At 45.9% G+C, this 21,388-nt stretch overlaps 1 protein-coding gene across 2 annotated transcripts in view; it reads right to left on the bottom strand.

Annotated features, from left to right (window-relative positions):
• Serinc5 (serine incorporator 5) overlaps positions 1 to 21,388 on the bottom strand; it is a 103,452-nt gene that overhangs the window by 20,302 nt on the left and 61,762 nt on the right. For both annotated transcript variants that reach the window (XM_063281216.1, NM_133395.2), the window contains 6 exons: positions 13,831 to 14,009; positions 13,344 to 13,426; positions 11,413 to 11,506; positions 5,493 to 5,704; positions 3,200 to 3,295; positions 629 to 755 (listed from right to left, as the gene is read on the bottom strand). In XM_063281216.1, coding sequence (XP_063137286.1) covers positions 629 to 755; positions 3,200 to 3,295; positions 5,493 to 5,704; positions 11,413 to 11,506; positions 13,344 to 13,426; positions 13,831 to 14,009 — 791 coding nt within the window. The remainder of the gene's footprint in view (positions 1 to 628; positions 756 to 3,199; positions 3,296 to 5,492; positions 5,705 to 11,412; positions 11,507 to 13,343; positions 13,427 to 13,830; positions 14,010 to 21,388) is intronic.

Raw genomic sequence — 21,388 nt, 5'->3', positions numbered from 1 at the left:
ATAAAACATCCCTAAGTAAAACTCCGCTCTGAAAAGCCTCCTGTTAGAAGCTTCATACAGAAAAATATGCTCCCAGAATAGATAACCAACCGCTGACTTTTCCCTCCAGTGATCTCTGGAGTGTTTTTACGGTGGAGCCTCCTCTGGCACAGGTAGTGCAGCAGTGTGCTTACGTTACACATGTCCCACAGATCGGGGCGGTGCTGCCGCGCCTACGTCCTAGCCCTGCAGGTTCCAGCACAGTGGAGAGGACACTTCCTGGCTTTGCTGGAGGACCATACACAGAACACCCAGGCTCTCTCTCTCCACTGACATCAAAACAAACTCGATTCCCCTTGCATTAGAGTTTTGCCCGGACACTATGGTGTACAGGTCATTTTCATCATCCTCACTATATGCTCTGCTACTCTTCAACGATGCCATAACGATACCATAGTAACTAATCTTCAAAACAGCCTTTTAAACAGAACATGCATCTAGTCAACATGCCCCATATATACAGGAGGCCATGCAGCAACACTGTTTTTCTGGCTAGTTTTCACCTATGGACAGGGACAGAAACATACATAACCCTGTTCCTTTAATCTGAAGGCCTGTAAGGTGAACGTCAATAACTCCTAGGACTTACCATGAATATGAGATGCACACAACTAAGAGAAGGGTGCCCAGCCAGGTCACCATGCTTTCATCTCGACGAAAGTCTTGCCCGAAGTCAGGCACACATATGGTGACATTCTTCCCGTGTTCATCTTTGACTGGTTAATGACACAAAGCAAGCACAGCCATGTTAGAAAGGTAGAAAGGTCCACTACACCTTACAGCACTTGTCTGGGAAGATCCAGACAAACGACTCCTCCCGACACTGGGAACTTCTTCTCTGTAGCCTCATTCTGCACAGACTGCAGTTTTGCTAGTTCGAAACACTGCTCTCCCACATCAACACACATGAGGAATAGGGTGAACCCCACCCCCATTCTAGTTAAGCATTCAAGGGTGTGAAGACTCAGGACTTAGTCACCCTTGCTGCTCTTACATTAAACCAATTGTTTACTGTTTTTAATTATGATGATGATGATGATTTTTTAAAAACTGGATCCAAAGCCTCTGCAGAGAGGGGTAGAGCACAGGCCCCTGGTGTGACCCCCTTAGAGACAGCGTAGTGGGTTCCTGAACCAGAGGAGACAGGTTACTACAGACATAAGAAACACGGCTTGGTTTGGCCCATGACCTGGGACGCTCCTGAAGTTCTAAGATTTCAAAGAAATAAATCGAGAAGCTAGATATGTCTGTATAATATCTCTCACAGTGGCCATTTATCTTTTTTTTTTTTTTGAAAGAAAAGGTGCTTCAATTGTGAGTGTCTAACTAAATCTTATTGCCAGTTGACCTCAAACCACATAAGCATATTAATCATTCTATAAACACACATTCTGTTTGAAGCTAACCTAGAATTATCACTGGAGTTCATCTAGAAAGAGTAAAGAGAATCACATCAGCTATGATTTAAAAACCCTTTATTTTTCAGGCCAGTGGAGGAATGATTTTTGTAAGATGTGAATAAAATATAAAATTTATATTTATTAAATTTAAAAATAAAAATGTAATGTTTTACTGTTTTTAAGCAATACTTGCTATTCTAAAAAAAATACTGTGAACAATACTTCCATTAACTTAAAACCAGAGATTAATACATAAGCAATTGTAAAAGAAAACTTTAAGGCCCAGGGTAAGCTGGGTCAGGACTGGGCTTTTATGTGTGTTTTAAACTCAGGATAAGCCATATTTACTACAAAAGCCCCACTTACTACTCCCACTATAACCGTGAAGATGAGACCCTAGCTGAACGTGGTGGCGCATAGCAATAATCCCAGCTCTTAGAAGGCTAAGTTAGAGAAACTTCAGGTTCAAGGCCAGCCTGGGCTATGTACATAGTAAGTTCCAGGCCAACTTGATTATATAATAAGACCCTCTTTCAAAATAAGACAAGCCAATAAAAAGTACCTGTAATTAAATAATTATTGCATTTGTTTTCTAAAGTTAGTAACTTTTATTTTCTATTCAAATGAGACATTTACTTGATGTACAGATCAAAGGTACCTGAACATTCACACATTCATATACCTGTATGCACATATGTAAATATATATGTGGACACCTTATATATCACAAAAGGGATAAAGATAAAACATAAAATATAAAAATTTGGAGACTCTAGAATATAATACTTCTTTTATAGATGAAAATTTTATTGGTGTGGTGGCACATGCCGTCAGTCCCAGTTCTTGTGGGGCAGAGATGGGTGGATTTCTATGCTTTTGACTCTAGCCTGGTCTAAATAGGGAGTTCTACTTCATCCAGGAATATATAACCCTGCCTCCAAACACTTTTCAAAATGATCACTGTAAGAATAACAGGTCACACCCCACAGCACCTGCTATGTGCCAACTACTGTCGGGCTGATGCACACACCAGGAACATTTCACTGCACACAGAGCACAGCTCAGACAGTCTGGTTCCTTTCTCCATATCCTGCCATCTGTCTGTTAAATAAAGGTCACCTAGGACAAGCTCTGAGATTGCCTGCCAGCCGGTGACAAATCCAGGTTCAAACTGTGTCTTCTGTTTCCCTCACCTTTGCTCTTCCCACCCCTCTCAGTAACCTCCTGATGCAGGAAAAATAACAACAGAAAACTCAAAGCCAAGTGAAGCCAAATAAATAAATAAATAAATAAATAAATAAATAAATAAATAAATAAATAAATAAAATAAAATAAAATAAATGGTTCTCAACAGAGAACGCAGAGGAGACCTAAATACCGATGCAGAAGCTCAACTCTGGCCAGGTCTTTTCTGCACAGCAGGAAGACTTGAAGCATGTGGGGCCTGGAAAGTGGCTCAGAGCTTAGCAGGCCCACTGTTCTTGCACCCACGTCAGGCAGCTACAGTGGCCTGCCATTAAGCTCCAGTGGTCATAGTCCTCTTCTGGACTCCTGGGGTAGCTGCACTCACATCCACACACAGTAAAATGTCTTAAGAGCAGAAGTTTTCATTTTTGCTGTTAAAGACTATTTAATGAAAAAGCATAGATCACCTTAGGTCTCTGAATTATCGAATCCTCCATAGCTCAGTAACAGGTCAGGTCTAGGGAACAGACACATGCACTGTCAGCACTCGTGCACTCCTGAACAGAGCTGCTTACCTACTTTTTCGGGCTTGCTGGTCAGTGCTGAGAAGGTGAGGTAGGTGACATAGCAGCTTATGAGCCCTGGCTGCAGCAGCCCAGAGTGTGGCTGTCCTAGGAACAAGAGGCAGACAGAAGACAGGTTTGAAGTCCTGACAGGAAGACATTATATCCTAAATGGAACCCTCCCAGCACCTCACCACCCCCAGAAAATGAATGATGCTCCTTAAACTTAGACACCCACCTTTACTAGAGAAAAGGGAACTGATGTTTGTCCCAGAAAAAAAATCTAGTATTGGGTAGGGAATATGCCTACCCCATTCATGCTATTTTAAAGATGCCAAAATCTGGCATCTTCTCCATAAACAACTCTTCAAAGCCTATAACACAGTCAACATATTGCCCAGACCCTGACCCTGAGTGGCTTTCAACTGCATGTATGTATGTATGTACGTATGTACATATGTACGTATGTATGTATGTATGCATGCATGCACACACGTGCACAAGTGCCATAGCATGTGTGGATGTGAGAGAATGATTTGCAGGAGTCAGTTCTCTCTTTCTAAGGGACTGGACTCAGGTTATCAGACTAAGCAGCAAGCTCCTTCATTAGTGCTTCTCTCAGCCCTTCTCCCGATGAAGTTTATAACATTAGTTCATAAATCACAACATCAGGAAAAAAGTGGCCATCATTATTTAGTTTGGTGCAATAGACAAATTTCTCACAACATTCACTGTAGATTGTTATAAGGTCATTAGACAACCCTGAGGCACGAGCACTGAGCTGTCAAGAGATAGAAACAAAACAACAAACCCCACCAAAAGCGAAACCACTCTTGGCCACACTAAGTAGAAGACCCAGTCTAGGCCACCACGGGAAGCCGTGGGACACAGCAGTCACTGGGAGAAGGACTTAAAGTACAGTATTCAAAGACAACTCAGGTCCCCAGCTCCGAAAAAAAAAAAGAAAAAAAAAAAAAAAAGACAACTCAGTGTTAGAATCATCTGGAGCAACTACAGAGTCCAGTGACAAGACAAGGGATCTCTGCCAAAATTGTCAACACTGGCTGACAGGAAAGGGTTTGACCTTCCTTCTGGTTAAATCCCTTCTGAAATCACCATCGTCCAGTGACAGGTATCAGCAGAAGCAGCGTGACAGGCTGTCATGATGCTGTCCTCCGGAATGGGAACAAGACGCCCTCAGAACCAATGTCATTAAGCAACGTGTTACGGCTGCTTCAGAAGGTAGACATGTCAGTCAGCTTACCCCTAGTTTGTTTTAGGAATTCTTTACTGATCAATTGCAGGAACTAGGAGGATAATCATATCACCTTCTGTAGTGCAGTTAAAAACTTGAGTATGGAAAATTCCTTAGTTCTGCTAAAATTATTTGGTACTCACTGCTGCCCTTTTCCTTAAAGGGGAGGAGTCTCATGTAGCCCAGGCTGGTTCCAAACCTATGCAGTCAAAAGCTGGTTTTAAACTCCTGATCTTCCGGCTCCCATTCCCCAAGTACTGTGGTTACAGGAATGCACAAGCACACCTGGCTTTTCAAGTCCACTGTTTTGGGAAGGGATTCAAAGGGGCTATGCATTTATTGTCCATATTTCTTTTTCCTATCCAGAGATAGGAATGGCATGTATAGATCAATCCCTCATGGAGTAAGATCCTTCAATCAACACCAGACTGGGGATGTCTTTACACCTCTGAAGACAGCATAAGCGCACTTGCTTAAGGTGTCATAGATAGTATATAGATAGTGCTATTGACAGTTCACGCCTTCACTTTCTAAGGTGCTTTCAACCCCTACTGTCTCTGCATCTGTGGCTCTGAAACAGCCAAAGCAAGGCCAAGATCATCCAGTCCTGCTGACTTCATTAAGTACACTCAGGTCATGAGACGGAAGCAGCCAGGATAGGATTTCCTGCTTCCTGACTTGTGGGCCAGGTTGTCCTTGGTTGCTAGTCACTTGCCTAAGACAAGCCTAGAAACAGCTCCTGGGCCCTGCCATTCAAATACCACAAGGACACAACAAGCTGAACTTATACATCTCTTGGTTAACAGAGAGTAAGCACATTTCCCACTTAAAGGTTCCCTGTATGCACTGTCTATCGTTCTATTCTTGGCTAAGTTCAGACCTTCCTGGATGCCAAGTAACTATCACCTCCAAGTGAGCATGAAATCTGAAGGGGAGGCTTGAGTCCCATCCACAGGAAGTTCAGGAATAACTTGGGCTTTCAAAGAAAGCCACTGGGTTTGTTTAAAATCACAAAGGGAAAACACATATAGAAGACAAAGCCATGCTTACGATTCTGGACGCAGGGTGAGATGGCTGCCAGAGAGATTAGCACGCATAGGCCACCGTGCACTCCCAGGAGAATCTTGTTGTCCATGCAGTCATCCCACTGTGTGTAGAACACTGCCATCAAGGCCAAGCCGCCAACGGCAATGGAATACATGATGAGTGTCGCCAGCGACAGGGAGGCGTACCACAGCTTATTACGGACGGTGCCTGCAGTCCTGTTTCTCCGAGAAGGAAGTAGGTGAGGTGCAAGGGAGAGAAAACAGGTCAGTGAAGGCCCCCATTCTTGGGAGTGTTCCCTCCCTCAGATACTGACACTTTAGCAATGACTGCACTCTACCTCAGCTAGAAAGTTCTCACAATTATGCAGGCTCGTTGGCTTAGAATTATCTCTAAACATGAGCTTCCTCTCCTGAACCAAGCATGTTCATCAACTAAAAAGAACGCCCACCAACTTTATCCTAGCACATCTCTACTCCGAATGGCAGCGGCCCTGGGGAACACAGTGGCTGTGTTGAGGGAGGAGGCAAGGATGGTAACTCAGTAGAGTTGGCTTTGCACCTTCTCTGTGGAGGTAGAGCCTGCAGTTGCTGTGGTGTCACCCTCCATGTGCTACCAGCAGCCCCTCTAAGATCACCTCCCCTTGGAGGAGAAGCAAACAGCTCTGCTCACAGAAACCTGATCGTACAGCACATTTCTCTCTGTACTAAGAGAGAGCCTGCTTCAGGGCCACCTCTCCAAACTGAGGAGATACTAAGGGGGAGACACCACAGTGAGTGAAATCAGGGAAGCTGGAGAGACAGCTTAGTGGTTAAGAACATCTGGTGCTCTTGCAGAGGATCTGAGTTTAGTTCTAAGCAACCACGTCAGACACCTCACCCGTGCCTATGACTCCAGTTCCTGGGAACCAGTGCCTCCAGGGGTGCCTGCACTCACGTGTATATACTCCCAAACACATAATTTAATAAACCTTCAAAGTCAGGGAAAGAAAGCTGTACCGGGGCTCGGGAGAAAGCTCAGTCAGGAAGGCGCTTGCCTTGCAAGCAGGAGAAGCTGAGTGCGCCCTAAAGAGCTGTGCACAGTGCACGTGCCTGTAATGGCGTTTCAGCCCAAAAGGTGGACAGCATCTGAAGAATGACAACTGAAGTTGTCCTCTCTGGCTTCTACGTGCATGCACAAATGTGCTCACCCCCATAAGCATGAATATGGACACACATGCACACACAAAGAAGGGAAGGCAAGCTCTATAGGACATACCGTGGAGAAACTTAGACAAATCTGCTTTGCAGTTTTTATAAATATTAATAATGAAATGAGCAAGATTAGTGATGATATAATTCTACAGGAATTCTTTAGAACAAAGAAGAGCTTGTTTATAAATGCTAAAATGGAGGACACGGCAAAGGAGAACTGGCTGACTGTCCTGTGCCTTGTGGCTCAGCTGCTCTCAGTGTGGGCAAGCACGCTCCCAGCACCATGCCCTCAGCCTTCAGAGATGCAGTGTGCTAGATGACTCCTGAGAACAGAGCCAAGACGCTTTCACAATGGGAAGGCTCCTCTAGCAGTGACAGAGAGAAGGATGGAAAGGCCAAGATAGTGACCATTGCACTCCTGACACCAAGCCCGGCACTCTGATGACCTCAGAACTATCCCATGTGAGACAGATGCACACAGGGGAAATGCAAAAGAAGGACTCTGGGAGACAAAATTCGACCACCAACCAGGAGGCAGTAGGAGGAAGCACTCCCCCAGGGTGAGCTCTGACTGTAGGAGGGACAGCGGGGTCCAGTGTGCTCACCTTTGGTTTGTGTATTTGTCTTAGTAGACGAGGGAGTTTCGACTACACCGGGAGTGCAGGTTGAGTATTTGCCCCTAGCCTCTTCCCTGAGCTCAAGTCCTCATCCTTCTCTACTTGGAAGTAAGACTGGCATGTTAGCCTTGGCATACCAAGATGGCTCCATGTTCAGCCCTCTCCTCTACCCTCAGAAAACAGCAACCACACTCTTGCTATTGAGAGAACAACAGAACAGAAACTGTAATCATGAGGCCCATGGACACTCTCTTCCCACCTCTTAATCTTTGCCTCCCCTCCAGACTCATTCGGACTTGAATCCTGTTCAAATTATACTAGAATCTGACCATGATTGCAAACTGGCTCTAGGCTCTACCATTCGCTTCATATCCCTTCAGAGCAGCCTCCTTGGTGTGCACCTGTAGCCCTCTCTGATTTTTGCTTTTTAAATTAAGAAAAGTTCAGTTACATTCTTCTCTTCAAATCTCTTATCCTCTCCCAACATTTCACTTCAAGTCTGGAAATGCAACCAAGTGGTAAAGTACTTCTAGCAGTGATTTAGCAGGGGCAACGCCTGGGGGAAAGCCTTTCCACTGGCTCTCACAGGCACTGTGATCTGCGCCCCAGACAGAGACGCCCCTCTGCTCCATAAACACACAAGCACGCTTGAGTTTGAGGAGCTCCTCCCGCAGGATGGCCTGCTCCCGGCACCCTCTGGGCGTATTTTGCAGGAACGAGCCCTTTATATAACTACATGATTCTGTGCTGAGTATCTCCTTATCTACTACCCGACTGTGGCACTATTAGCTTTGCAGGCAGGCCAGGGCCTGTCCCTACCTTACTGCCATTGTGTCGGACGATGCCTAGGGAAGAGAGACCCTTGCCCAGAATGCTATAAAGAACTAACACAGGCCAGCAAGGTTACCAAAGAGCCCACTGTTCCTGCTGCCTTGGCTTCACCCCTGATGGCAGACTGCTGGAGGCTGTCCCACCCAGACTGTGGCCACTCGTCTCTCCAGTCTCCATGCCCACGACAGAGAATACAGAGTACGGGTGACCAGCAGAGTCTAGACATGGAATGGAGGAGGACCTCAGGCTGGGAAGACTGGCTGTGCCCAGGCTCAGTGGGAGGCTGGGCCTGACTATCCTAACAAAGGCAAATTCAAAATCTCGAACGCTTTCAACATCAATTCTCACTAGCAACACCTGAATATACGATATTCCTCTGCCATTACATCATAGTTATGATTTATGGAGGGGCAGCATGTGGAGTGGGAGGTGTGTGTGTGCCTCGGCACATGTGTGGAGGTCAGAGTGTAAGCCAGGGAAGTTCTTTCTTCTCACCACAGGGATTAAATTCAGGTCACCAGGGCTGGTGGCAAGTACCTTTACCAACAAGGCCATCTGGCCAGCACCTGTACCTTCTAAGACTTCAACTGTAATATAGAAATGACATTAAAGTTGTGAATTGGACTTAGATGGGAAAAACAAAATAAAACCAAAACTACTAAACATCTAATTCAACAAGCCACACCATTTTACAGTACAAAATCTAAAAGTCTGGTGTCAGAGGCGCCAGGAAACACTTCTCTGAGTGACCTTCCAGAATGGGAGGGACAATGATCTCTGTTCAGGTGATCTGCAGGTCCATGGCTTGTTTACCTTGTGGCTTTTGGGATCTTCTCTCCTGATATATTTACTTAAAACACAGAGTAGGGGGGGCATTTAAAAAAAGTTCAGAGAGAGAGAAAACAATGTTGGTGAGCACCCTGCTTAGGCTGTAGGCCAACGAGCCATCTGTGTTAGCAAATGGTTTCTGTGGGGGATTCTAGCCTCAAACCATTATTGGGTACAAGTACCTTTCTAACAACGTGGTTTTGTGTATGCACGCATATGCCTGAATGTATGCCACATGTGTGTAAGTGCCATGGCGCCCAGAGGAGGGTGTGGGAACCCCTGGAGCTAGAGAAGCAGATGGCACCAGCAGCTGCAAGCAGCCGCCTATAGGCACTGGGAGCTGAACTGGGGGACCATGGGAAGGGTAGGAGTGCTCTCGGTTGCTGCACCTCTCTCTCTCAGCCCGGCTGCAAAGCACCTAAGAAACTACAAAGTTTTCAAAGTGACCAAACTTCCAAAGGGCCCATTAAACCTTGGCATTAATAATCAGAACCAGAAAAACCGGTTCAAGAATCAATTAGACTCAAGGAGGGGAGAAACACAGACAGGCCCAGAAGACGCACAAGGATTCGGTGTCCCAGGCTCTGATACCTTACCACAAAGCAAACGGCACGACTATAATCTGCAGAGCTTTCAGAGGGAGCCTTGACTTCCGTCTAACAGAAGTCCCTCTGATGGTGCACAGCAGAAGAGCTGCTACAGGAGAGATACTCAACAGCCAAGATGCATTTTCAACGGACCATGGATTCTTCTCCACAAACAAGGACACAGGGCCAAATAAAACTACAGCGGCCCTTAGCTGATCTGTGAGAAAACTCTACCACCTCAAAACTTGAGCTATAGATGCGATGACAGCACAAATCACCACGTTTCAAGGGTGACTCAAAATGGTGGGCAAGTCACAAGTCAATCTGAAAACCAGTAATCGCAGAGGTAAAACACCAAAGTATACCAGTGACATAATCTGTACGATCAGAGTGGTGCGAACATTTTTTAAAGATTTATTTGCGTGTGTGTGTGTGTGTGTGTGTGTGTGTGTGTGTGTGTGTGTGTGTGTGTCTTGTGTGCATGTGCACTGCACACATGTGACACCTCTACAAGAGCAGACCCAATAATCCACTGGAGCTGAAGGTGTTAGCTGCCTGACACGGATGCTGGGAACTAAACTTAGGTCCTTCAGAAGAGCACCAAGTGCTAGGCACCATTGAGCCACCTCTCTAGCCCCAACATTGAAAACTGGTCCTACCTGGCTGGACTTAATCTAATATTCACAAGGTAATAAAAACAGCTGTTACTATACTGTTTTCACTGATGCATCCCCATAGCTACCATGTCACCTCATATTTATTATCTTTAAGAAAAAAAGCAAAGTGATGTTCAAGCTGAAGAATATATAAAAAATGGAAAGTATAGAGAACATTTGGACAACGTGTTTCGTCTTACTCAACATAAAAAATAAAATGCATGCGCATATAGCATTATTGTGGGTTGAGTTTTTTTGTCAAAATATAGTATGAAATGATACCTAGAAAAAAATCTATAAAATAGCATATATATATATATATATATATATATATATATATATATATATATATATATGCCTAGAATTCTAGTATTCAGGAGGCAGAGGAGGGAAGATCATTAATTCGCAACCAGCCTGAACTGCACAGACAGACAGAAACAGATGGACAGATAGCCAGAGATAAAGCATTAGCTTTATTGGGTATAAAAGAGAATTACCTGCTAAAGTTAGCTGAGTGTTAGACACTTGCCTGGTATCCAAGAGACCCAGACAGATCACCAACACCACCAAACAAACAGAGAGACAAACCAACAGACAGACAGACAAGCAAACAAACCAGAGCAGTGAAGCGCTTTACTCAGCACCCGCGTCAGCCTTAGCAGAAGGGCTGGATGACTATTAATAGGCACGTCCCCCCTTGGCCTGGGACATGAATTCTGTTTTCAAGGCACTAAAGGTCTACCATTGTACAAGCAAGACAGCTTCCTACAGCAGGATGCAAGTTTCCCCAATAAAGGGATCCTGTATGTTTTAGAAAGTAGAAACAAACTATTTTTCTTTTCAAAAAGGAAACTATTTCGTCCACACTCTTCACAGAGGATCTCCTTATCCAAAGCACTGTGTCGTTTGTGCTTGTTTGGCCTTTTAACCTTGTAGGAGGAGTGGAGCCTAGAAAACGCATGTCCAAGGTACAGTCATATTTAGCCCACAGTAAAGCCAGTCACACAGGGTCCACAGGGCTGGCCACTCACACACGGTTCACACAGTCAGGCCCATAAGGCAAAGCAAGACAGGAGGGCAGAGAGGACAGAAAACAGTATTGGGGAGGAGAACATGGCAAGGTCCACACAGAGTGTAACCCAGAGCAGAGTCTTTGTCACTGGTAGGCAGTTTCTTCAATTCAGTGCGTGAGAGCTTCCCACAAAAACACGTACCAGTTCTTGTTCCATTTATGTGCAAACTCCACAATCAGGAGGAGCTGGATACAAATGAAGAAGAAGCTCCCCACAGCTCCCACATAGCGCCAGACTGCAAAAAAACATCACCCAAAGAGAGCGAGGTGAGCACCACACGCATTTAACTCTAAAGAGAATATTCTTTACTTGTGTTCATCATTCCTCTAATGCACTTCGTTTCCATACAAGGTAAGATGCTAACCTCTTCTGTCCTTGATAAGCGTGAGATAAACGCAAGTCCATGTGAGTTGGTATGATGGCTAGTGTCTCTGACAGAACCTAGACTCACTGGAGAAATGGGCCTGTAGCAGGCTTATAGGGGATCATCTTGATTATGGTAATTGGATTGGGCGATCATCTTAATTGTCAGGACCATTCCTTGGGCAGAGAAGTCTAGACTATAAACTAGAGCATGTGATGTGTGCAGCAGACGGATGCTCAGTGCTCTTTTTCCTAGACATGTGACCAGCTGCTTCCAACTCCCGCTGCCTTGACGCCCCACCGTGAACTACGCTCTAGAATGAACCCTTTCTCCTTTAAGTTGCATTTGCCCTGGCATTATATCACGTCAGCAGAAAGAGTAGAACTAGGACATCTGGCCAAGCATCTCTTAACATAAAGGGCACAGCTGGGACTGGGACATCAGTCTGGCCCTGGAGCGGCCAAGCTGAACCTCATGCTGAACTAACAGCTGTCTCAAGAGATGCAGGAGTTCACACACTCCACAGTGGCCTGGCTCACAAGCAAAAAGAAAGACTGCTAGAAAAATCAACAGTTTACATCTTACTGGGCAATGAGCCTTGACTATCCAGTATGGAAATGAAGTGTTCAGGGCTCAAAGCTCTTTTGGCTCTGCCATAAGTGTTAGATGAGCCATACCATGTGGGTTGCAGGCTGTCTATAAAAACATAGAGCTAGGGCTGACCTGAGCACTCTTAGGTCACCTCTCTCTCGAGATAGTGTCTCTGATATACTAAAATATACATGAAAGTATCCTTGTACTGAATAAAAACTAGTTAGCAGTGTTACAGAGAAAAGGAAGACTTAGATAAACCATTTTTAAAGACATGAAAACTGATACAGCCCTAAAGATGGTAATGAAGTGTGCCTGGTGCCTATGATCCCATCTCCACCAGAAAAGTCAATCCACTTGGGTTGATGGGGTTTTGACCCACTTTTTTTTTGGTTCTTTTTTTCAGAGCTGGGGACCGAACCCAGGGCCTTGTGCTTCCTAGGTAAGCGCTCTACCACTGAGCTAAATCCCCAGCCCCGGTTTTGACCCACTTTAATTTAGCTTCCCTCTCCATTCACCTCTGAGCTCAGAATAGGGTATCCCATTCCTTCCCTCGGAGGGGTCTCTGCTTTGGTGATGATTAATGGCTCTGTATTACATAGAACTGTAAACTCAATTGTGGTATAACTTCACATACAGGGGGTTTCGACACAGACTCAAGGATGCTTCCTTCCCTTGTCCAGTTCTCACAACTAACAACTGCTCCATGCTGCCAGATCTGTTTGGTACTCAGAGACTGAGATTCCCCTGTATTCTGATGTGCCAGACTTGTTTTTAAGCACATATTAAAGACCTCCTTTACTCTCCAAGCCAGGAGGCTTACAATTCTGTTGCTTAGCTAACAGATGAAGAACACATTCTCATGGGCTTCTTGTAAGTGGGGTAGGAGGAAAGGGGAGAGGAGGTATAGACAGGTAAAGCTTTTGGGGCCGAACCCAGGGCCTTGCACTTGCTAAGCAAGCATACTACCACTGAGCTAAACCCCAACACTGGACATTCTTCAACTCGTGAAAGAAGCAGCAGTTCAAAATAGCAAAGACACTGGACCATGCTTTGGAAGAGTTTTACAAAATACGTAAAACAAAGGAATTAATAGCCCAAAATACCCAATCTGTACCATTCAGAAAGGTCTCCTGATCTGGAATGAAGAATGCTCCTGAACACATGGCCCCTAACAGCAGCAATTTAAAGAACCAAAAGCTGGGAAGAGAAAAAAAAGGAAATTTATTCAAATGATCGTCAAAGACAGACAAAAGATCTCTCAGAAGTAGCATGCTAGCTCATGTTTCTGTTGTTGGTAATGTTCTCTCCACATCAAGGGGAAGTGATGGGGAGCCCACAGAGTGGCTTTTCCCATACTGAGGCACACTTAGAATGGCCTCTGACTGTGTAAAAGTCTACTTCAGGGTAGGGTGGGAATGACCCGAGGGCAGGCCTGTGTTTACTGAGTTTCTTAAGGTACCAGGCCCTATTGCTCTTAGGCTACTAGTGACATGCAGCCCATCCTCCCCAAATCAGAGTCAAAATGTTAACTAGCACAATGTCAGTCAGTGCGGGCCAGCAGACCCTAGGGCTGCCCTCGGGAGGACAGGAGACTTACTTACCCGTTGTGAATGGAGGCCCGACAACTTTTGCTGTTGTTGACTTTGAAGGTCAGCACACAAAACACAAAGAAGAAACAAGCCATTCCAAAGCAGACTCTGTACACCGCGGAATAGCCCACCAGGTTCTCACAGGTGTCGCCCGCTTTGATGCCTTTACAGAAGTCTTCAAAAAAGGGAATCTGAGAGAAGATGTAAAAGCTGTCTGTCAGAACTAGGCTGGAGAGAGCTGCTCATGAGGGTTCCGTCTTACATCAGAATACACGGTAGAAAGAGCCGTGTGTACAACCGCACCAAGACAGAGCAAACACTACCTACCCATCCCTGAAGAGCTTCTAGCTGGAAAGATAGCTCAACGGTTGCTCTGTCAGGACCATGTTCAACTCTCAGCACCTAAGTGAGGGGCCCACAGGGATCTGTAACTCCAGTTCCTGTGGGTCTGATGCCCTCTCTGCTGAGCTTTAAAGTATAAGGACTTTTTCTTAGGTTTCTTTAAGTGCCTTTCAAAGATACAGTCCCTATAAATCACTCCAGGGATTTTCCATTGCATGTACAGGAAGCAGCTGCATACTTCTTGAAATACACAATATATAACATAAAAAAAAAAGTGAGAGACTGCCTATATAGCCATCCCAAATGTCACTGCTTTCAACTGAAGAAGAGCCAATGGCTTAGTTGGTGGGGGATTTTTATTCATTCACAAATGATAATGTATACACACACACACACACACACACACTCATGGAGTACTATACACATTCTATATACACAATGTTTTTTAAAAATTTGGGCTGTGGATTTGGCTCCCCTGGTAGAGTTCCTTACTTATCTAGTATGCACGAAGCCCTAGTCTGAACCCTAAACTCCATATAAAAACTAGGTAAGGTGATGTACACCTGTAAGCCCAGCGCGCAGAAGATACATCTTTCCAGTGTCTCAGTCTCTCCAGAGAGAGGTACGTAGAAGGATGGAGAGAGGAAAGGAGGGAGGAAGAAGGAAGGGAGAGAGAGGGAGAGAACAGAAGTCAAACACTGCTGTTTGAGTAGACAGGAAGTACAATGAGCAAAGGTCAGAGCACTAAGGCAGAGACAGCACAGTTTGATCTCCTTCACAAACATAACTGAAGCACTCAGGACCGTCACTCTGAGCCATCTCAAGGAGAACACCTAGTCACCACTTTGGAGTAGCAATGAAAAGTAGACACAAAGACACAGGAAGCACCCACATGGAGATGAGACAGGCCACGGGAGTGCTTTCTGATAGAGTCTGGTTTGTTTGTTTGCTTGTTTAAGCCGGGTTATAATATGACTGAGCATCCGTCTGGGTTCAAATCTTCAGTTGGTGAAGCCTGACTGCTGACTTAATTAGGTTGAGAAACACCTAGGGGGTGTAAAAGCATCTCCCTGTGCAAGTGTGTGCAGTGATCACTCACTTGTGTGTGTATGCGCACTCATTAGTTCATGAGGACTCTCACGCAATGGATCAATAAATTCCTTGGTGAATTAATACAATGTAGTCACTGGGAGGTTCTGAAAAGGAGATTCACATAGGTGAACCAAGGAGGTGAGTGGGGGCGTATCCCTGGATTGTACTTTTGTTTATTTACTTTTGAGAAGTTCGTACATTTTAATCATATTCTTTCCATTCCTCCACTTCCTTCCAGTTCCTTGCCCTTCTCTATCCACTCAACTACACATCATCTCATCTCTCAAATTGACAACAAACCCATGGAGTATGATGTGTGTTGGCAACAACTCTGAGCACTGGGCCTGCTGCAGAAGGCGGTGGACGGAGCCAATGTTTCTCCGTGGAAGGAAACTGATGTTCCCTCTCCCAGAAACTGTGAGTTCTATGAGCTTCTCGGCTGCAGGTGAGGCTGTCCCCACTTCCCTGTCTCCACTCTGGGGCTCTGTGTGAATTAAGATGGCGCAGGTCTTGTGCACACTGAGTCTGCACGCTCATGTATCCATCAGCTCTGCGGTGTCTGGAAAGCCTGTCTGTGGATTGCCACCCCTGACCCTTGCAACCTTTCAGGTCCTCTCGTTGGCTGCATCTTGGCCTGGCCTCTCCTATATCTTCTTTTTCTCTACTTCCCATGCCAGGCCGAGAACACATTCCCACACCAGGCCAGAAATACTGAGCTACGTGACTACAAATCCTCAAACACCAGGAGCCAAAATGATTAATTTCTCCTACAAGTTGTATCTTTCAGGTACTTAGTTGAATAGCAAAAACGTTTACCACTATGAATGGGCCTACAAACAAAATGACTGTTTCAGAGTTCTAACCCCAAACAGAAGTCACATCTAGATGAACAGTACTAGTTGGATAAGTAAGATCTTTATTTATAAAGAAGAAACTCAAAACCATGGAACTGCCAGCTGCCCTGTGAGGCAGGAGCAGAACCCCAGTCGCTTCGCTAGAGAGTTACAGAGATCCTCTTACCTCAAAAGCAGTGTTTCCACCCCGTGACTTATTTGTTAATAATACCAGTTGTCGCCTGTCTTTGTTTCCTCCTTCCTTCCTTCCTTCCTTCCTTCCTTCCTTCCTTCCTTTTTTATTTCATGTACTCGCCTGCGCCCCCGGGGTAACCTGGTCTAACAGTAATCCACTTGTCTCAGCCTCTGAAGTGCTGTGTGCACCACCTTAGGAACCCCCATACACACCATAATACACACGCACTGGCCTGCTCCCCAACTATCCTTTCCTTCCTCCTGTTCTCCCTTGAACACTGGCAGATACAGATTTCTCTCAGGCCACTCCCGCAAGCCCATCCCTTTCTTACTTGAGTCAGGCCCTTCTGTGGCCACAGGCACCTCAGGAGCATCAGAGGGTGAGTATGTGGCACTGAAAATTCCATCCAACTAAAGGTGGGCAAAGAACCTGCTCCAACACTAACCAAGCCCACTTATGGTCTCCGGGTGACTCGGCCACGCTTCGCTTTTAGTGAGTGCTGAGTATTTTTAGGCAACAGACTCCAAGGCAACAAGGTTTTAACAAGAAGAATTTTCTCTGGTTAAATATTTGCTGTTCCAAGCTCTATTCCAGTTTTGGGGAAAGAAAACACACACAGTACACACAGATCCCATACTTGAGGGTGTTACCTCTTAAGTCTGCTCTGGGCATCCAAGGACATCACACACTGAGTCTGTATTGTTCTGTGTAGGCCTCTGGGGGCAAAGGCTTTTTTCCCATCCCACAGAGAAATCAAACTCAGAATGAAAACTGTCAAGTAAGAATAAACAGTCTAGAGGGATTTACGGCCCAGACTCCACGGCTCTCACCTGAGCAAGCCTCCCTCCCCAGTCTCAGCTTCCCTATCTTTCCAATGAAGGAATCTCCTAAGTTACCCAGAAGACTCCCCCAGATGATCCTTGTGAAGGGCTAACTCCGGTTCCTTGCCCACAACAGTCACCATGCAAACTTAGGCACTGTGTAAGATACGGAAGGAGCTCTCTGGAGAGGGAGTCAGACACACTGCAAGGGCCACTGAAGGTATGTCTGACCTAAAGAAGGAAGGTACACATCTGGGGCTCCACGCGCTGTGTCCAAGGACTTACTGTAGAGCCATGCCAATCAGATGAATGGCACCCGGGTCCTAGTCCCTAAGAACTGAGTTCTGGCTAGGCATGGTGGCACTTGGATCTAGTCCTCGCACGTAAGAGGCTGACGCAGGTGTGTCACAGGTTACGAGTGAGCCTGGGACACATGACAACAAGCTTAAGGCTAGGCTGAGCAAGAAGGTAAGACCTTGTCTTGAAACGTCAAGGACCAGGGACATAGCTCAGTGACAGTGCCTTTACCATGCATGTGTGAGGCCTTGGATCGGATCTGCAGAACTTAACAAGAGGAAACCAAAGTTCCAAAAGCACAAACAACTCTCAGACATAGCCACCTCTTAAAGAAAAACCCTCTCCAAGGCATGAGCGGAAGAAAGGAACTGGAGAGGCTAGCAATGCCCCTGGCATGTTCAAGCGTGTGTAAGTTAATGTCAAAAATGGAGGCAAGAGGAGTGAGGAGACAGCTCATCTGCTGTTTGGATCCCCAGCACTCATGTTAAAAGCCAGACACTAAGGTCCATGCTTTTAGTCCCAGCACTGGGAGGCTGGGCTAGGGGATCCCAAGGTTTGCTGGGTAAGCTGAATCAATAAACTGAAGGTTCAATGAGAGACTGGATTCAAAACAAGTCGAGGACCAAACAAGGACAGCTAACATGAAGCTGGCCTCCACACATGCGTGAGCACCTACCTACGACATGCACACACATATGAACATGTCCATACATATATGCCATATGCAAGCACACAGGTACATAAAACATGGCTCCAGAAGGGTCTATTGGTCTCACTGACTCGGGTTATGGATGATGCAAACTGAGGGACAAAATAAGAGTCTGTGAGAGTGGTTCTCCCAGGACTGGAAGGGGAGATGGGAGTCCCATGGCCAGTGACTGCATGACGTCAGAGATGAAAATGTGACACTGGCAAAGCTAATTAGTCTTCCATTTCAGTCTATCAAATTCCTAGAGCTTCAGTGAATCATACTGCTGAGGAAGCTCTGGGCAGCTCGGTGTGAGTGATAAATTGACTCACAGAAACCAGAAGAGCAAGATCTAAGAATTCTTTCTCATCATCCCTCACTTGGAAAGAATGTTGGGATAGGGGAGGGGTGCGTAGATTTTCTCCTGGAAGTAATTCTGCCAGCACAGTACTAGCCTGTTACCGACCAGGGTACAACAGCTGTGAGACAAGAGCACTGCACCAGTCCCCACCCTCTCCTAGACAGAGCGTATGACTAGGCTTCTTCCCTCAGTATGTTAGCATCCTGCAGCCCTTTGGGGAACCTAGGAGCATTTACAGACAGCAACACCAATGATGTCTTGCTCCTCTTTGGGCTGGGCACCGTGACCTTTTTTTTTTTTTTTTTTTAAGGAGAAAGATATATATTCTGTTCTTATTAAAATCTCAGAAAAGAAGGGGGTGAATTAAAATTCCATGGTCTGGTTTGACCTGACCCTACCACTTCTCAAGAAGGAGTGTCATATCCCCCCAGAGAAAGCCTTCAGAGTTTAAAAGCACACAGGCAGACTGAGAGTGTAGTCACACAAGTCCTCTGTGGCAGATCAAATCGCTAGAAAACAGCTGTAACTGAAGGGTTAAATACATAAGCCTTCAGTCCAAACCAGAGAACTCACAGGAGACAACACCGGACTGGAAGAAGGGTTCTGCCAGACACAGAGTGGGGCCAGTGAACTTCCCTCCATCCACAGAAGATTAGGTAAAGACGATGGCAGCACATGGAGAAATAGGAGTAGATCCCAGTGAAGAACAGTGAGAACAGGCCATGAAAGATGCTGTCCTGCTGGATATGACCTCATCTGTGAATAAAGAAGGTGCAGGGACCTGGGGCGAGGATTCCCAGGTTTGAGGTTGACAGGCAGTCACAGAAGTGAATCACTGCAACAGTAGGACAGTCACTCATCTAATGACAGCCTGTCTTGGAGGCGCCTGTATCGAGAGGATGTGTGGGTGGATGGTCCATGAGGGTGCTACAGAAAGACTAGAGTTAATGGGCATGTTGGCACATGCCTGGAATTCTAGTAGTTGGGAGGCAGAGACGGGGTGAGCGGGTGGGGACGCCTATGTCCCAGATCAGCTTGGTCTACACAGCAAGTTTCAGGCCAGCCAAGAGAGGGGTAAGGATTTTAGAGTAGCCAGCATGCATGTGGCAAAGGAGGCAACCCATGGGAGTCGACTGACTCTCCTGGGAGGATGGAGAGTGAAGGAGCAGAGGAAGGTCAGTCTGAGCCCAGAGAAACGCAATGAGGGAGGGCTAAGACCCTTGGTGGCAAATCTCTCTGAGGTAACCAAATCAGCTAAGGTCCTCTTAAAGGATGCAACTGTATGCATGGTTGTTTGTAGGGAACTTTGGAAAGCTCAGCCAAGTTAGAATTTGTACACATGCTCTTTATCCCTACTCCACAGTGTATGACACAGGGTTTAATCAGACACTCATTCCCACCCACTCAAGCATTATTCAGGTCATGGAGAGATAAGCATCAAAGAAACTAGGTTTAAGATCTATTATTATAAGGCTGAAATGTTGCTCAACCAGTAGGATATTTGCCTAGCATATACAGGCCTTGAGTTTGATCCCAGTGCTGTAAGTCACTGGCTAATTAACCAGTTTAAATCAATGCTAGTAAGGAGCTAACTTTCCAGTGAAATGCTGTGCAGATAACCATAGTCACACACACACACACACACACACACACACACACACACACACACACACACACACACACACCATGCATGTATAGTATGTGTAGTTAAACATTGATGGGGCATGAGAATCACTGTCTTCTGTAAGGTGTAACACCAACTGAAACAGCTGGTGCTTCTGAAAGCCCAGGATCCCTTGCTTCCTGATCTCACTCCTGAGAACCAGGCACAAGAGACACTCAGGTTCTGGCTCCAGCATTCCTCACTTCTTACCCCACACTAGGAGCCCCACGTGCTCATTTTACATTCCTTGTAACCCCTTCATTCCCAACAGGTCTGAAATAGATACATACAAATAATTCAGTTCCCCATAAATTATTTCCACTTACTTTATAATTCCACATAGAATAACAGACAGTAAATCATGCTTGCCTAGCTAGGCACGGGGTTCATGCAGCCCTTATCTGCAAGGTAATCCAGAGCTCTGGTTGCCTGAGCACTAAGTTTAGGCCACTAGCATTTGTCTCTCAGAGATGAGGGACAATGAGTGTGCGTGTGGCCTGCACGGAGCCACTCAGGGCCCTCAAACAGGAGTCAGAACAACTACAGCCTAGAGGTCAGATCCAGCCAGTCTCCTGGTTATGTAAATAACATTTGGTAGAATGGAGCTATGTCCATTTGTTGGCATTGTTTGGGCCGCTCTTGTGCTGCAATGGAAGCCCAGCGCCTGCAGTTTTCAGATATTTGTGAAGAAAGTCTGCCCACTCTCGAGCTCAGTACGGAACAGTTAACTGGTGAAGTATGTGCTTATGCTTCGAAGGCCAAGTGGCAACCGTGACAACTCACTCTACCCACCAAAAGTCAATGAGCAGGAGCTGAGGGGCACATCTGGCTATCCCAGTGCAATCGCTGGTGCCAGCCTTTTCCTTTTGGCCCCTCCCTCATCAGCTCTACTTCACACAGAAGCTCGTTATAAGTGAATACAACAGTAGAACCTTCTGCCATTTTTAGTGTACAAAGAGGATTTGTATTTATGTTTTGATGGAGAGCAGGGGGGAGGGGGAGGGATGTCTGATGCTCAGAAGCCTTAAGCGGCGTAAACAGAGCCCCTCACATCTGTCCCATCTGTCCCAGAAGCACAGCCTGCAACAACCAAAAATAAAATCCACACAGATGAGCGCTGGCAGGTCCACACATTAATTTTAGACCAGTGTGATGACTGTAGAACACTGTCTCACTGAACTGCACCCACTGTGGTTCTGGTTTCCTCAGCCACAGGGAGCAGCCTAAGGTCCTGTGGGGAGTCTCTCCCTCACCACAGCTCTCTGTCCAGACAGCCC

Source organism: Rattus norvegicus, chromosome 2 (assembly GCF_036323735.1).
Source record: "Rattus norvegicus strain BN/NHsdMcwi chromosome 2, GRCr8, whole genome shotgun sequence".
In the NCBI taxonomy this organism is placed as follows: domain Eukaryota; kingdom Metazoa; phylum Chordata; class Mammalia; order Rodentia; family Muridae; genus Rattus; species Rattus norvegicus.
This window is presented reverse-complemented; position numbering and strand designations above follow the sequence as displayed.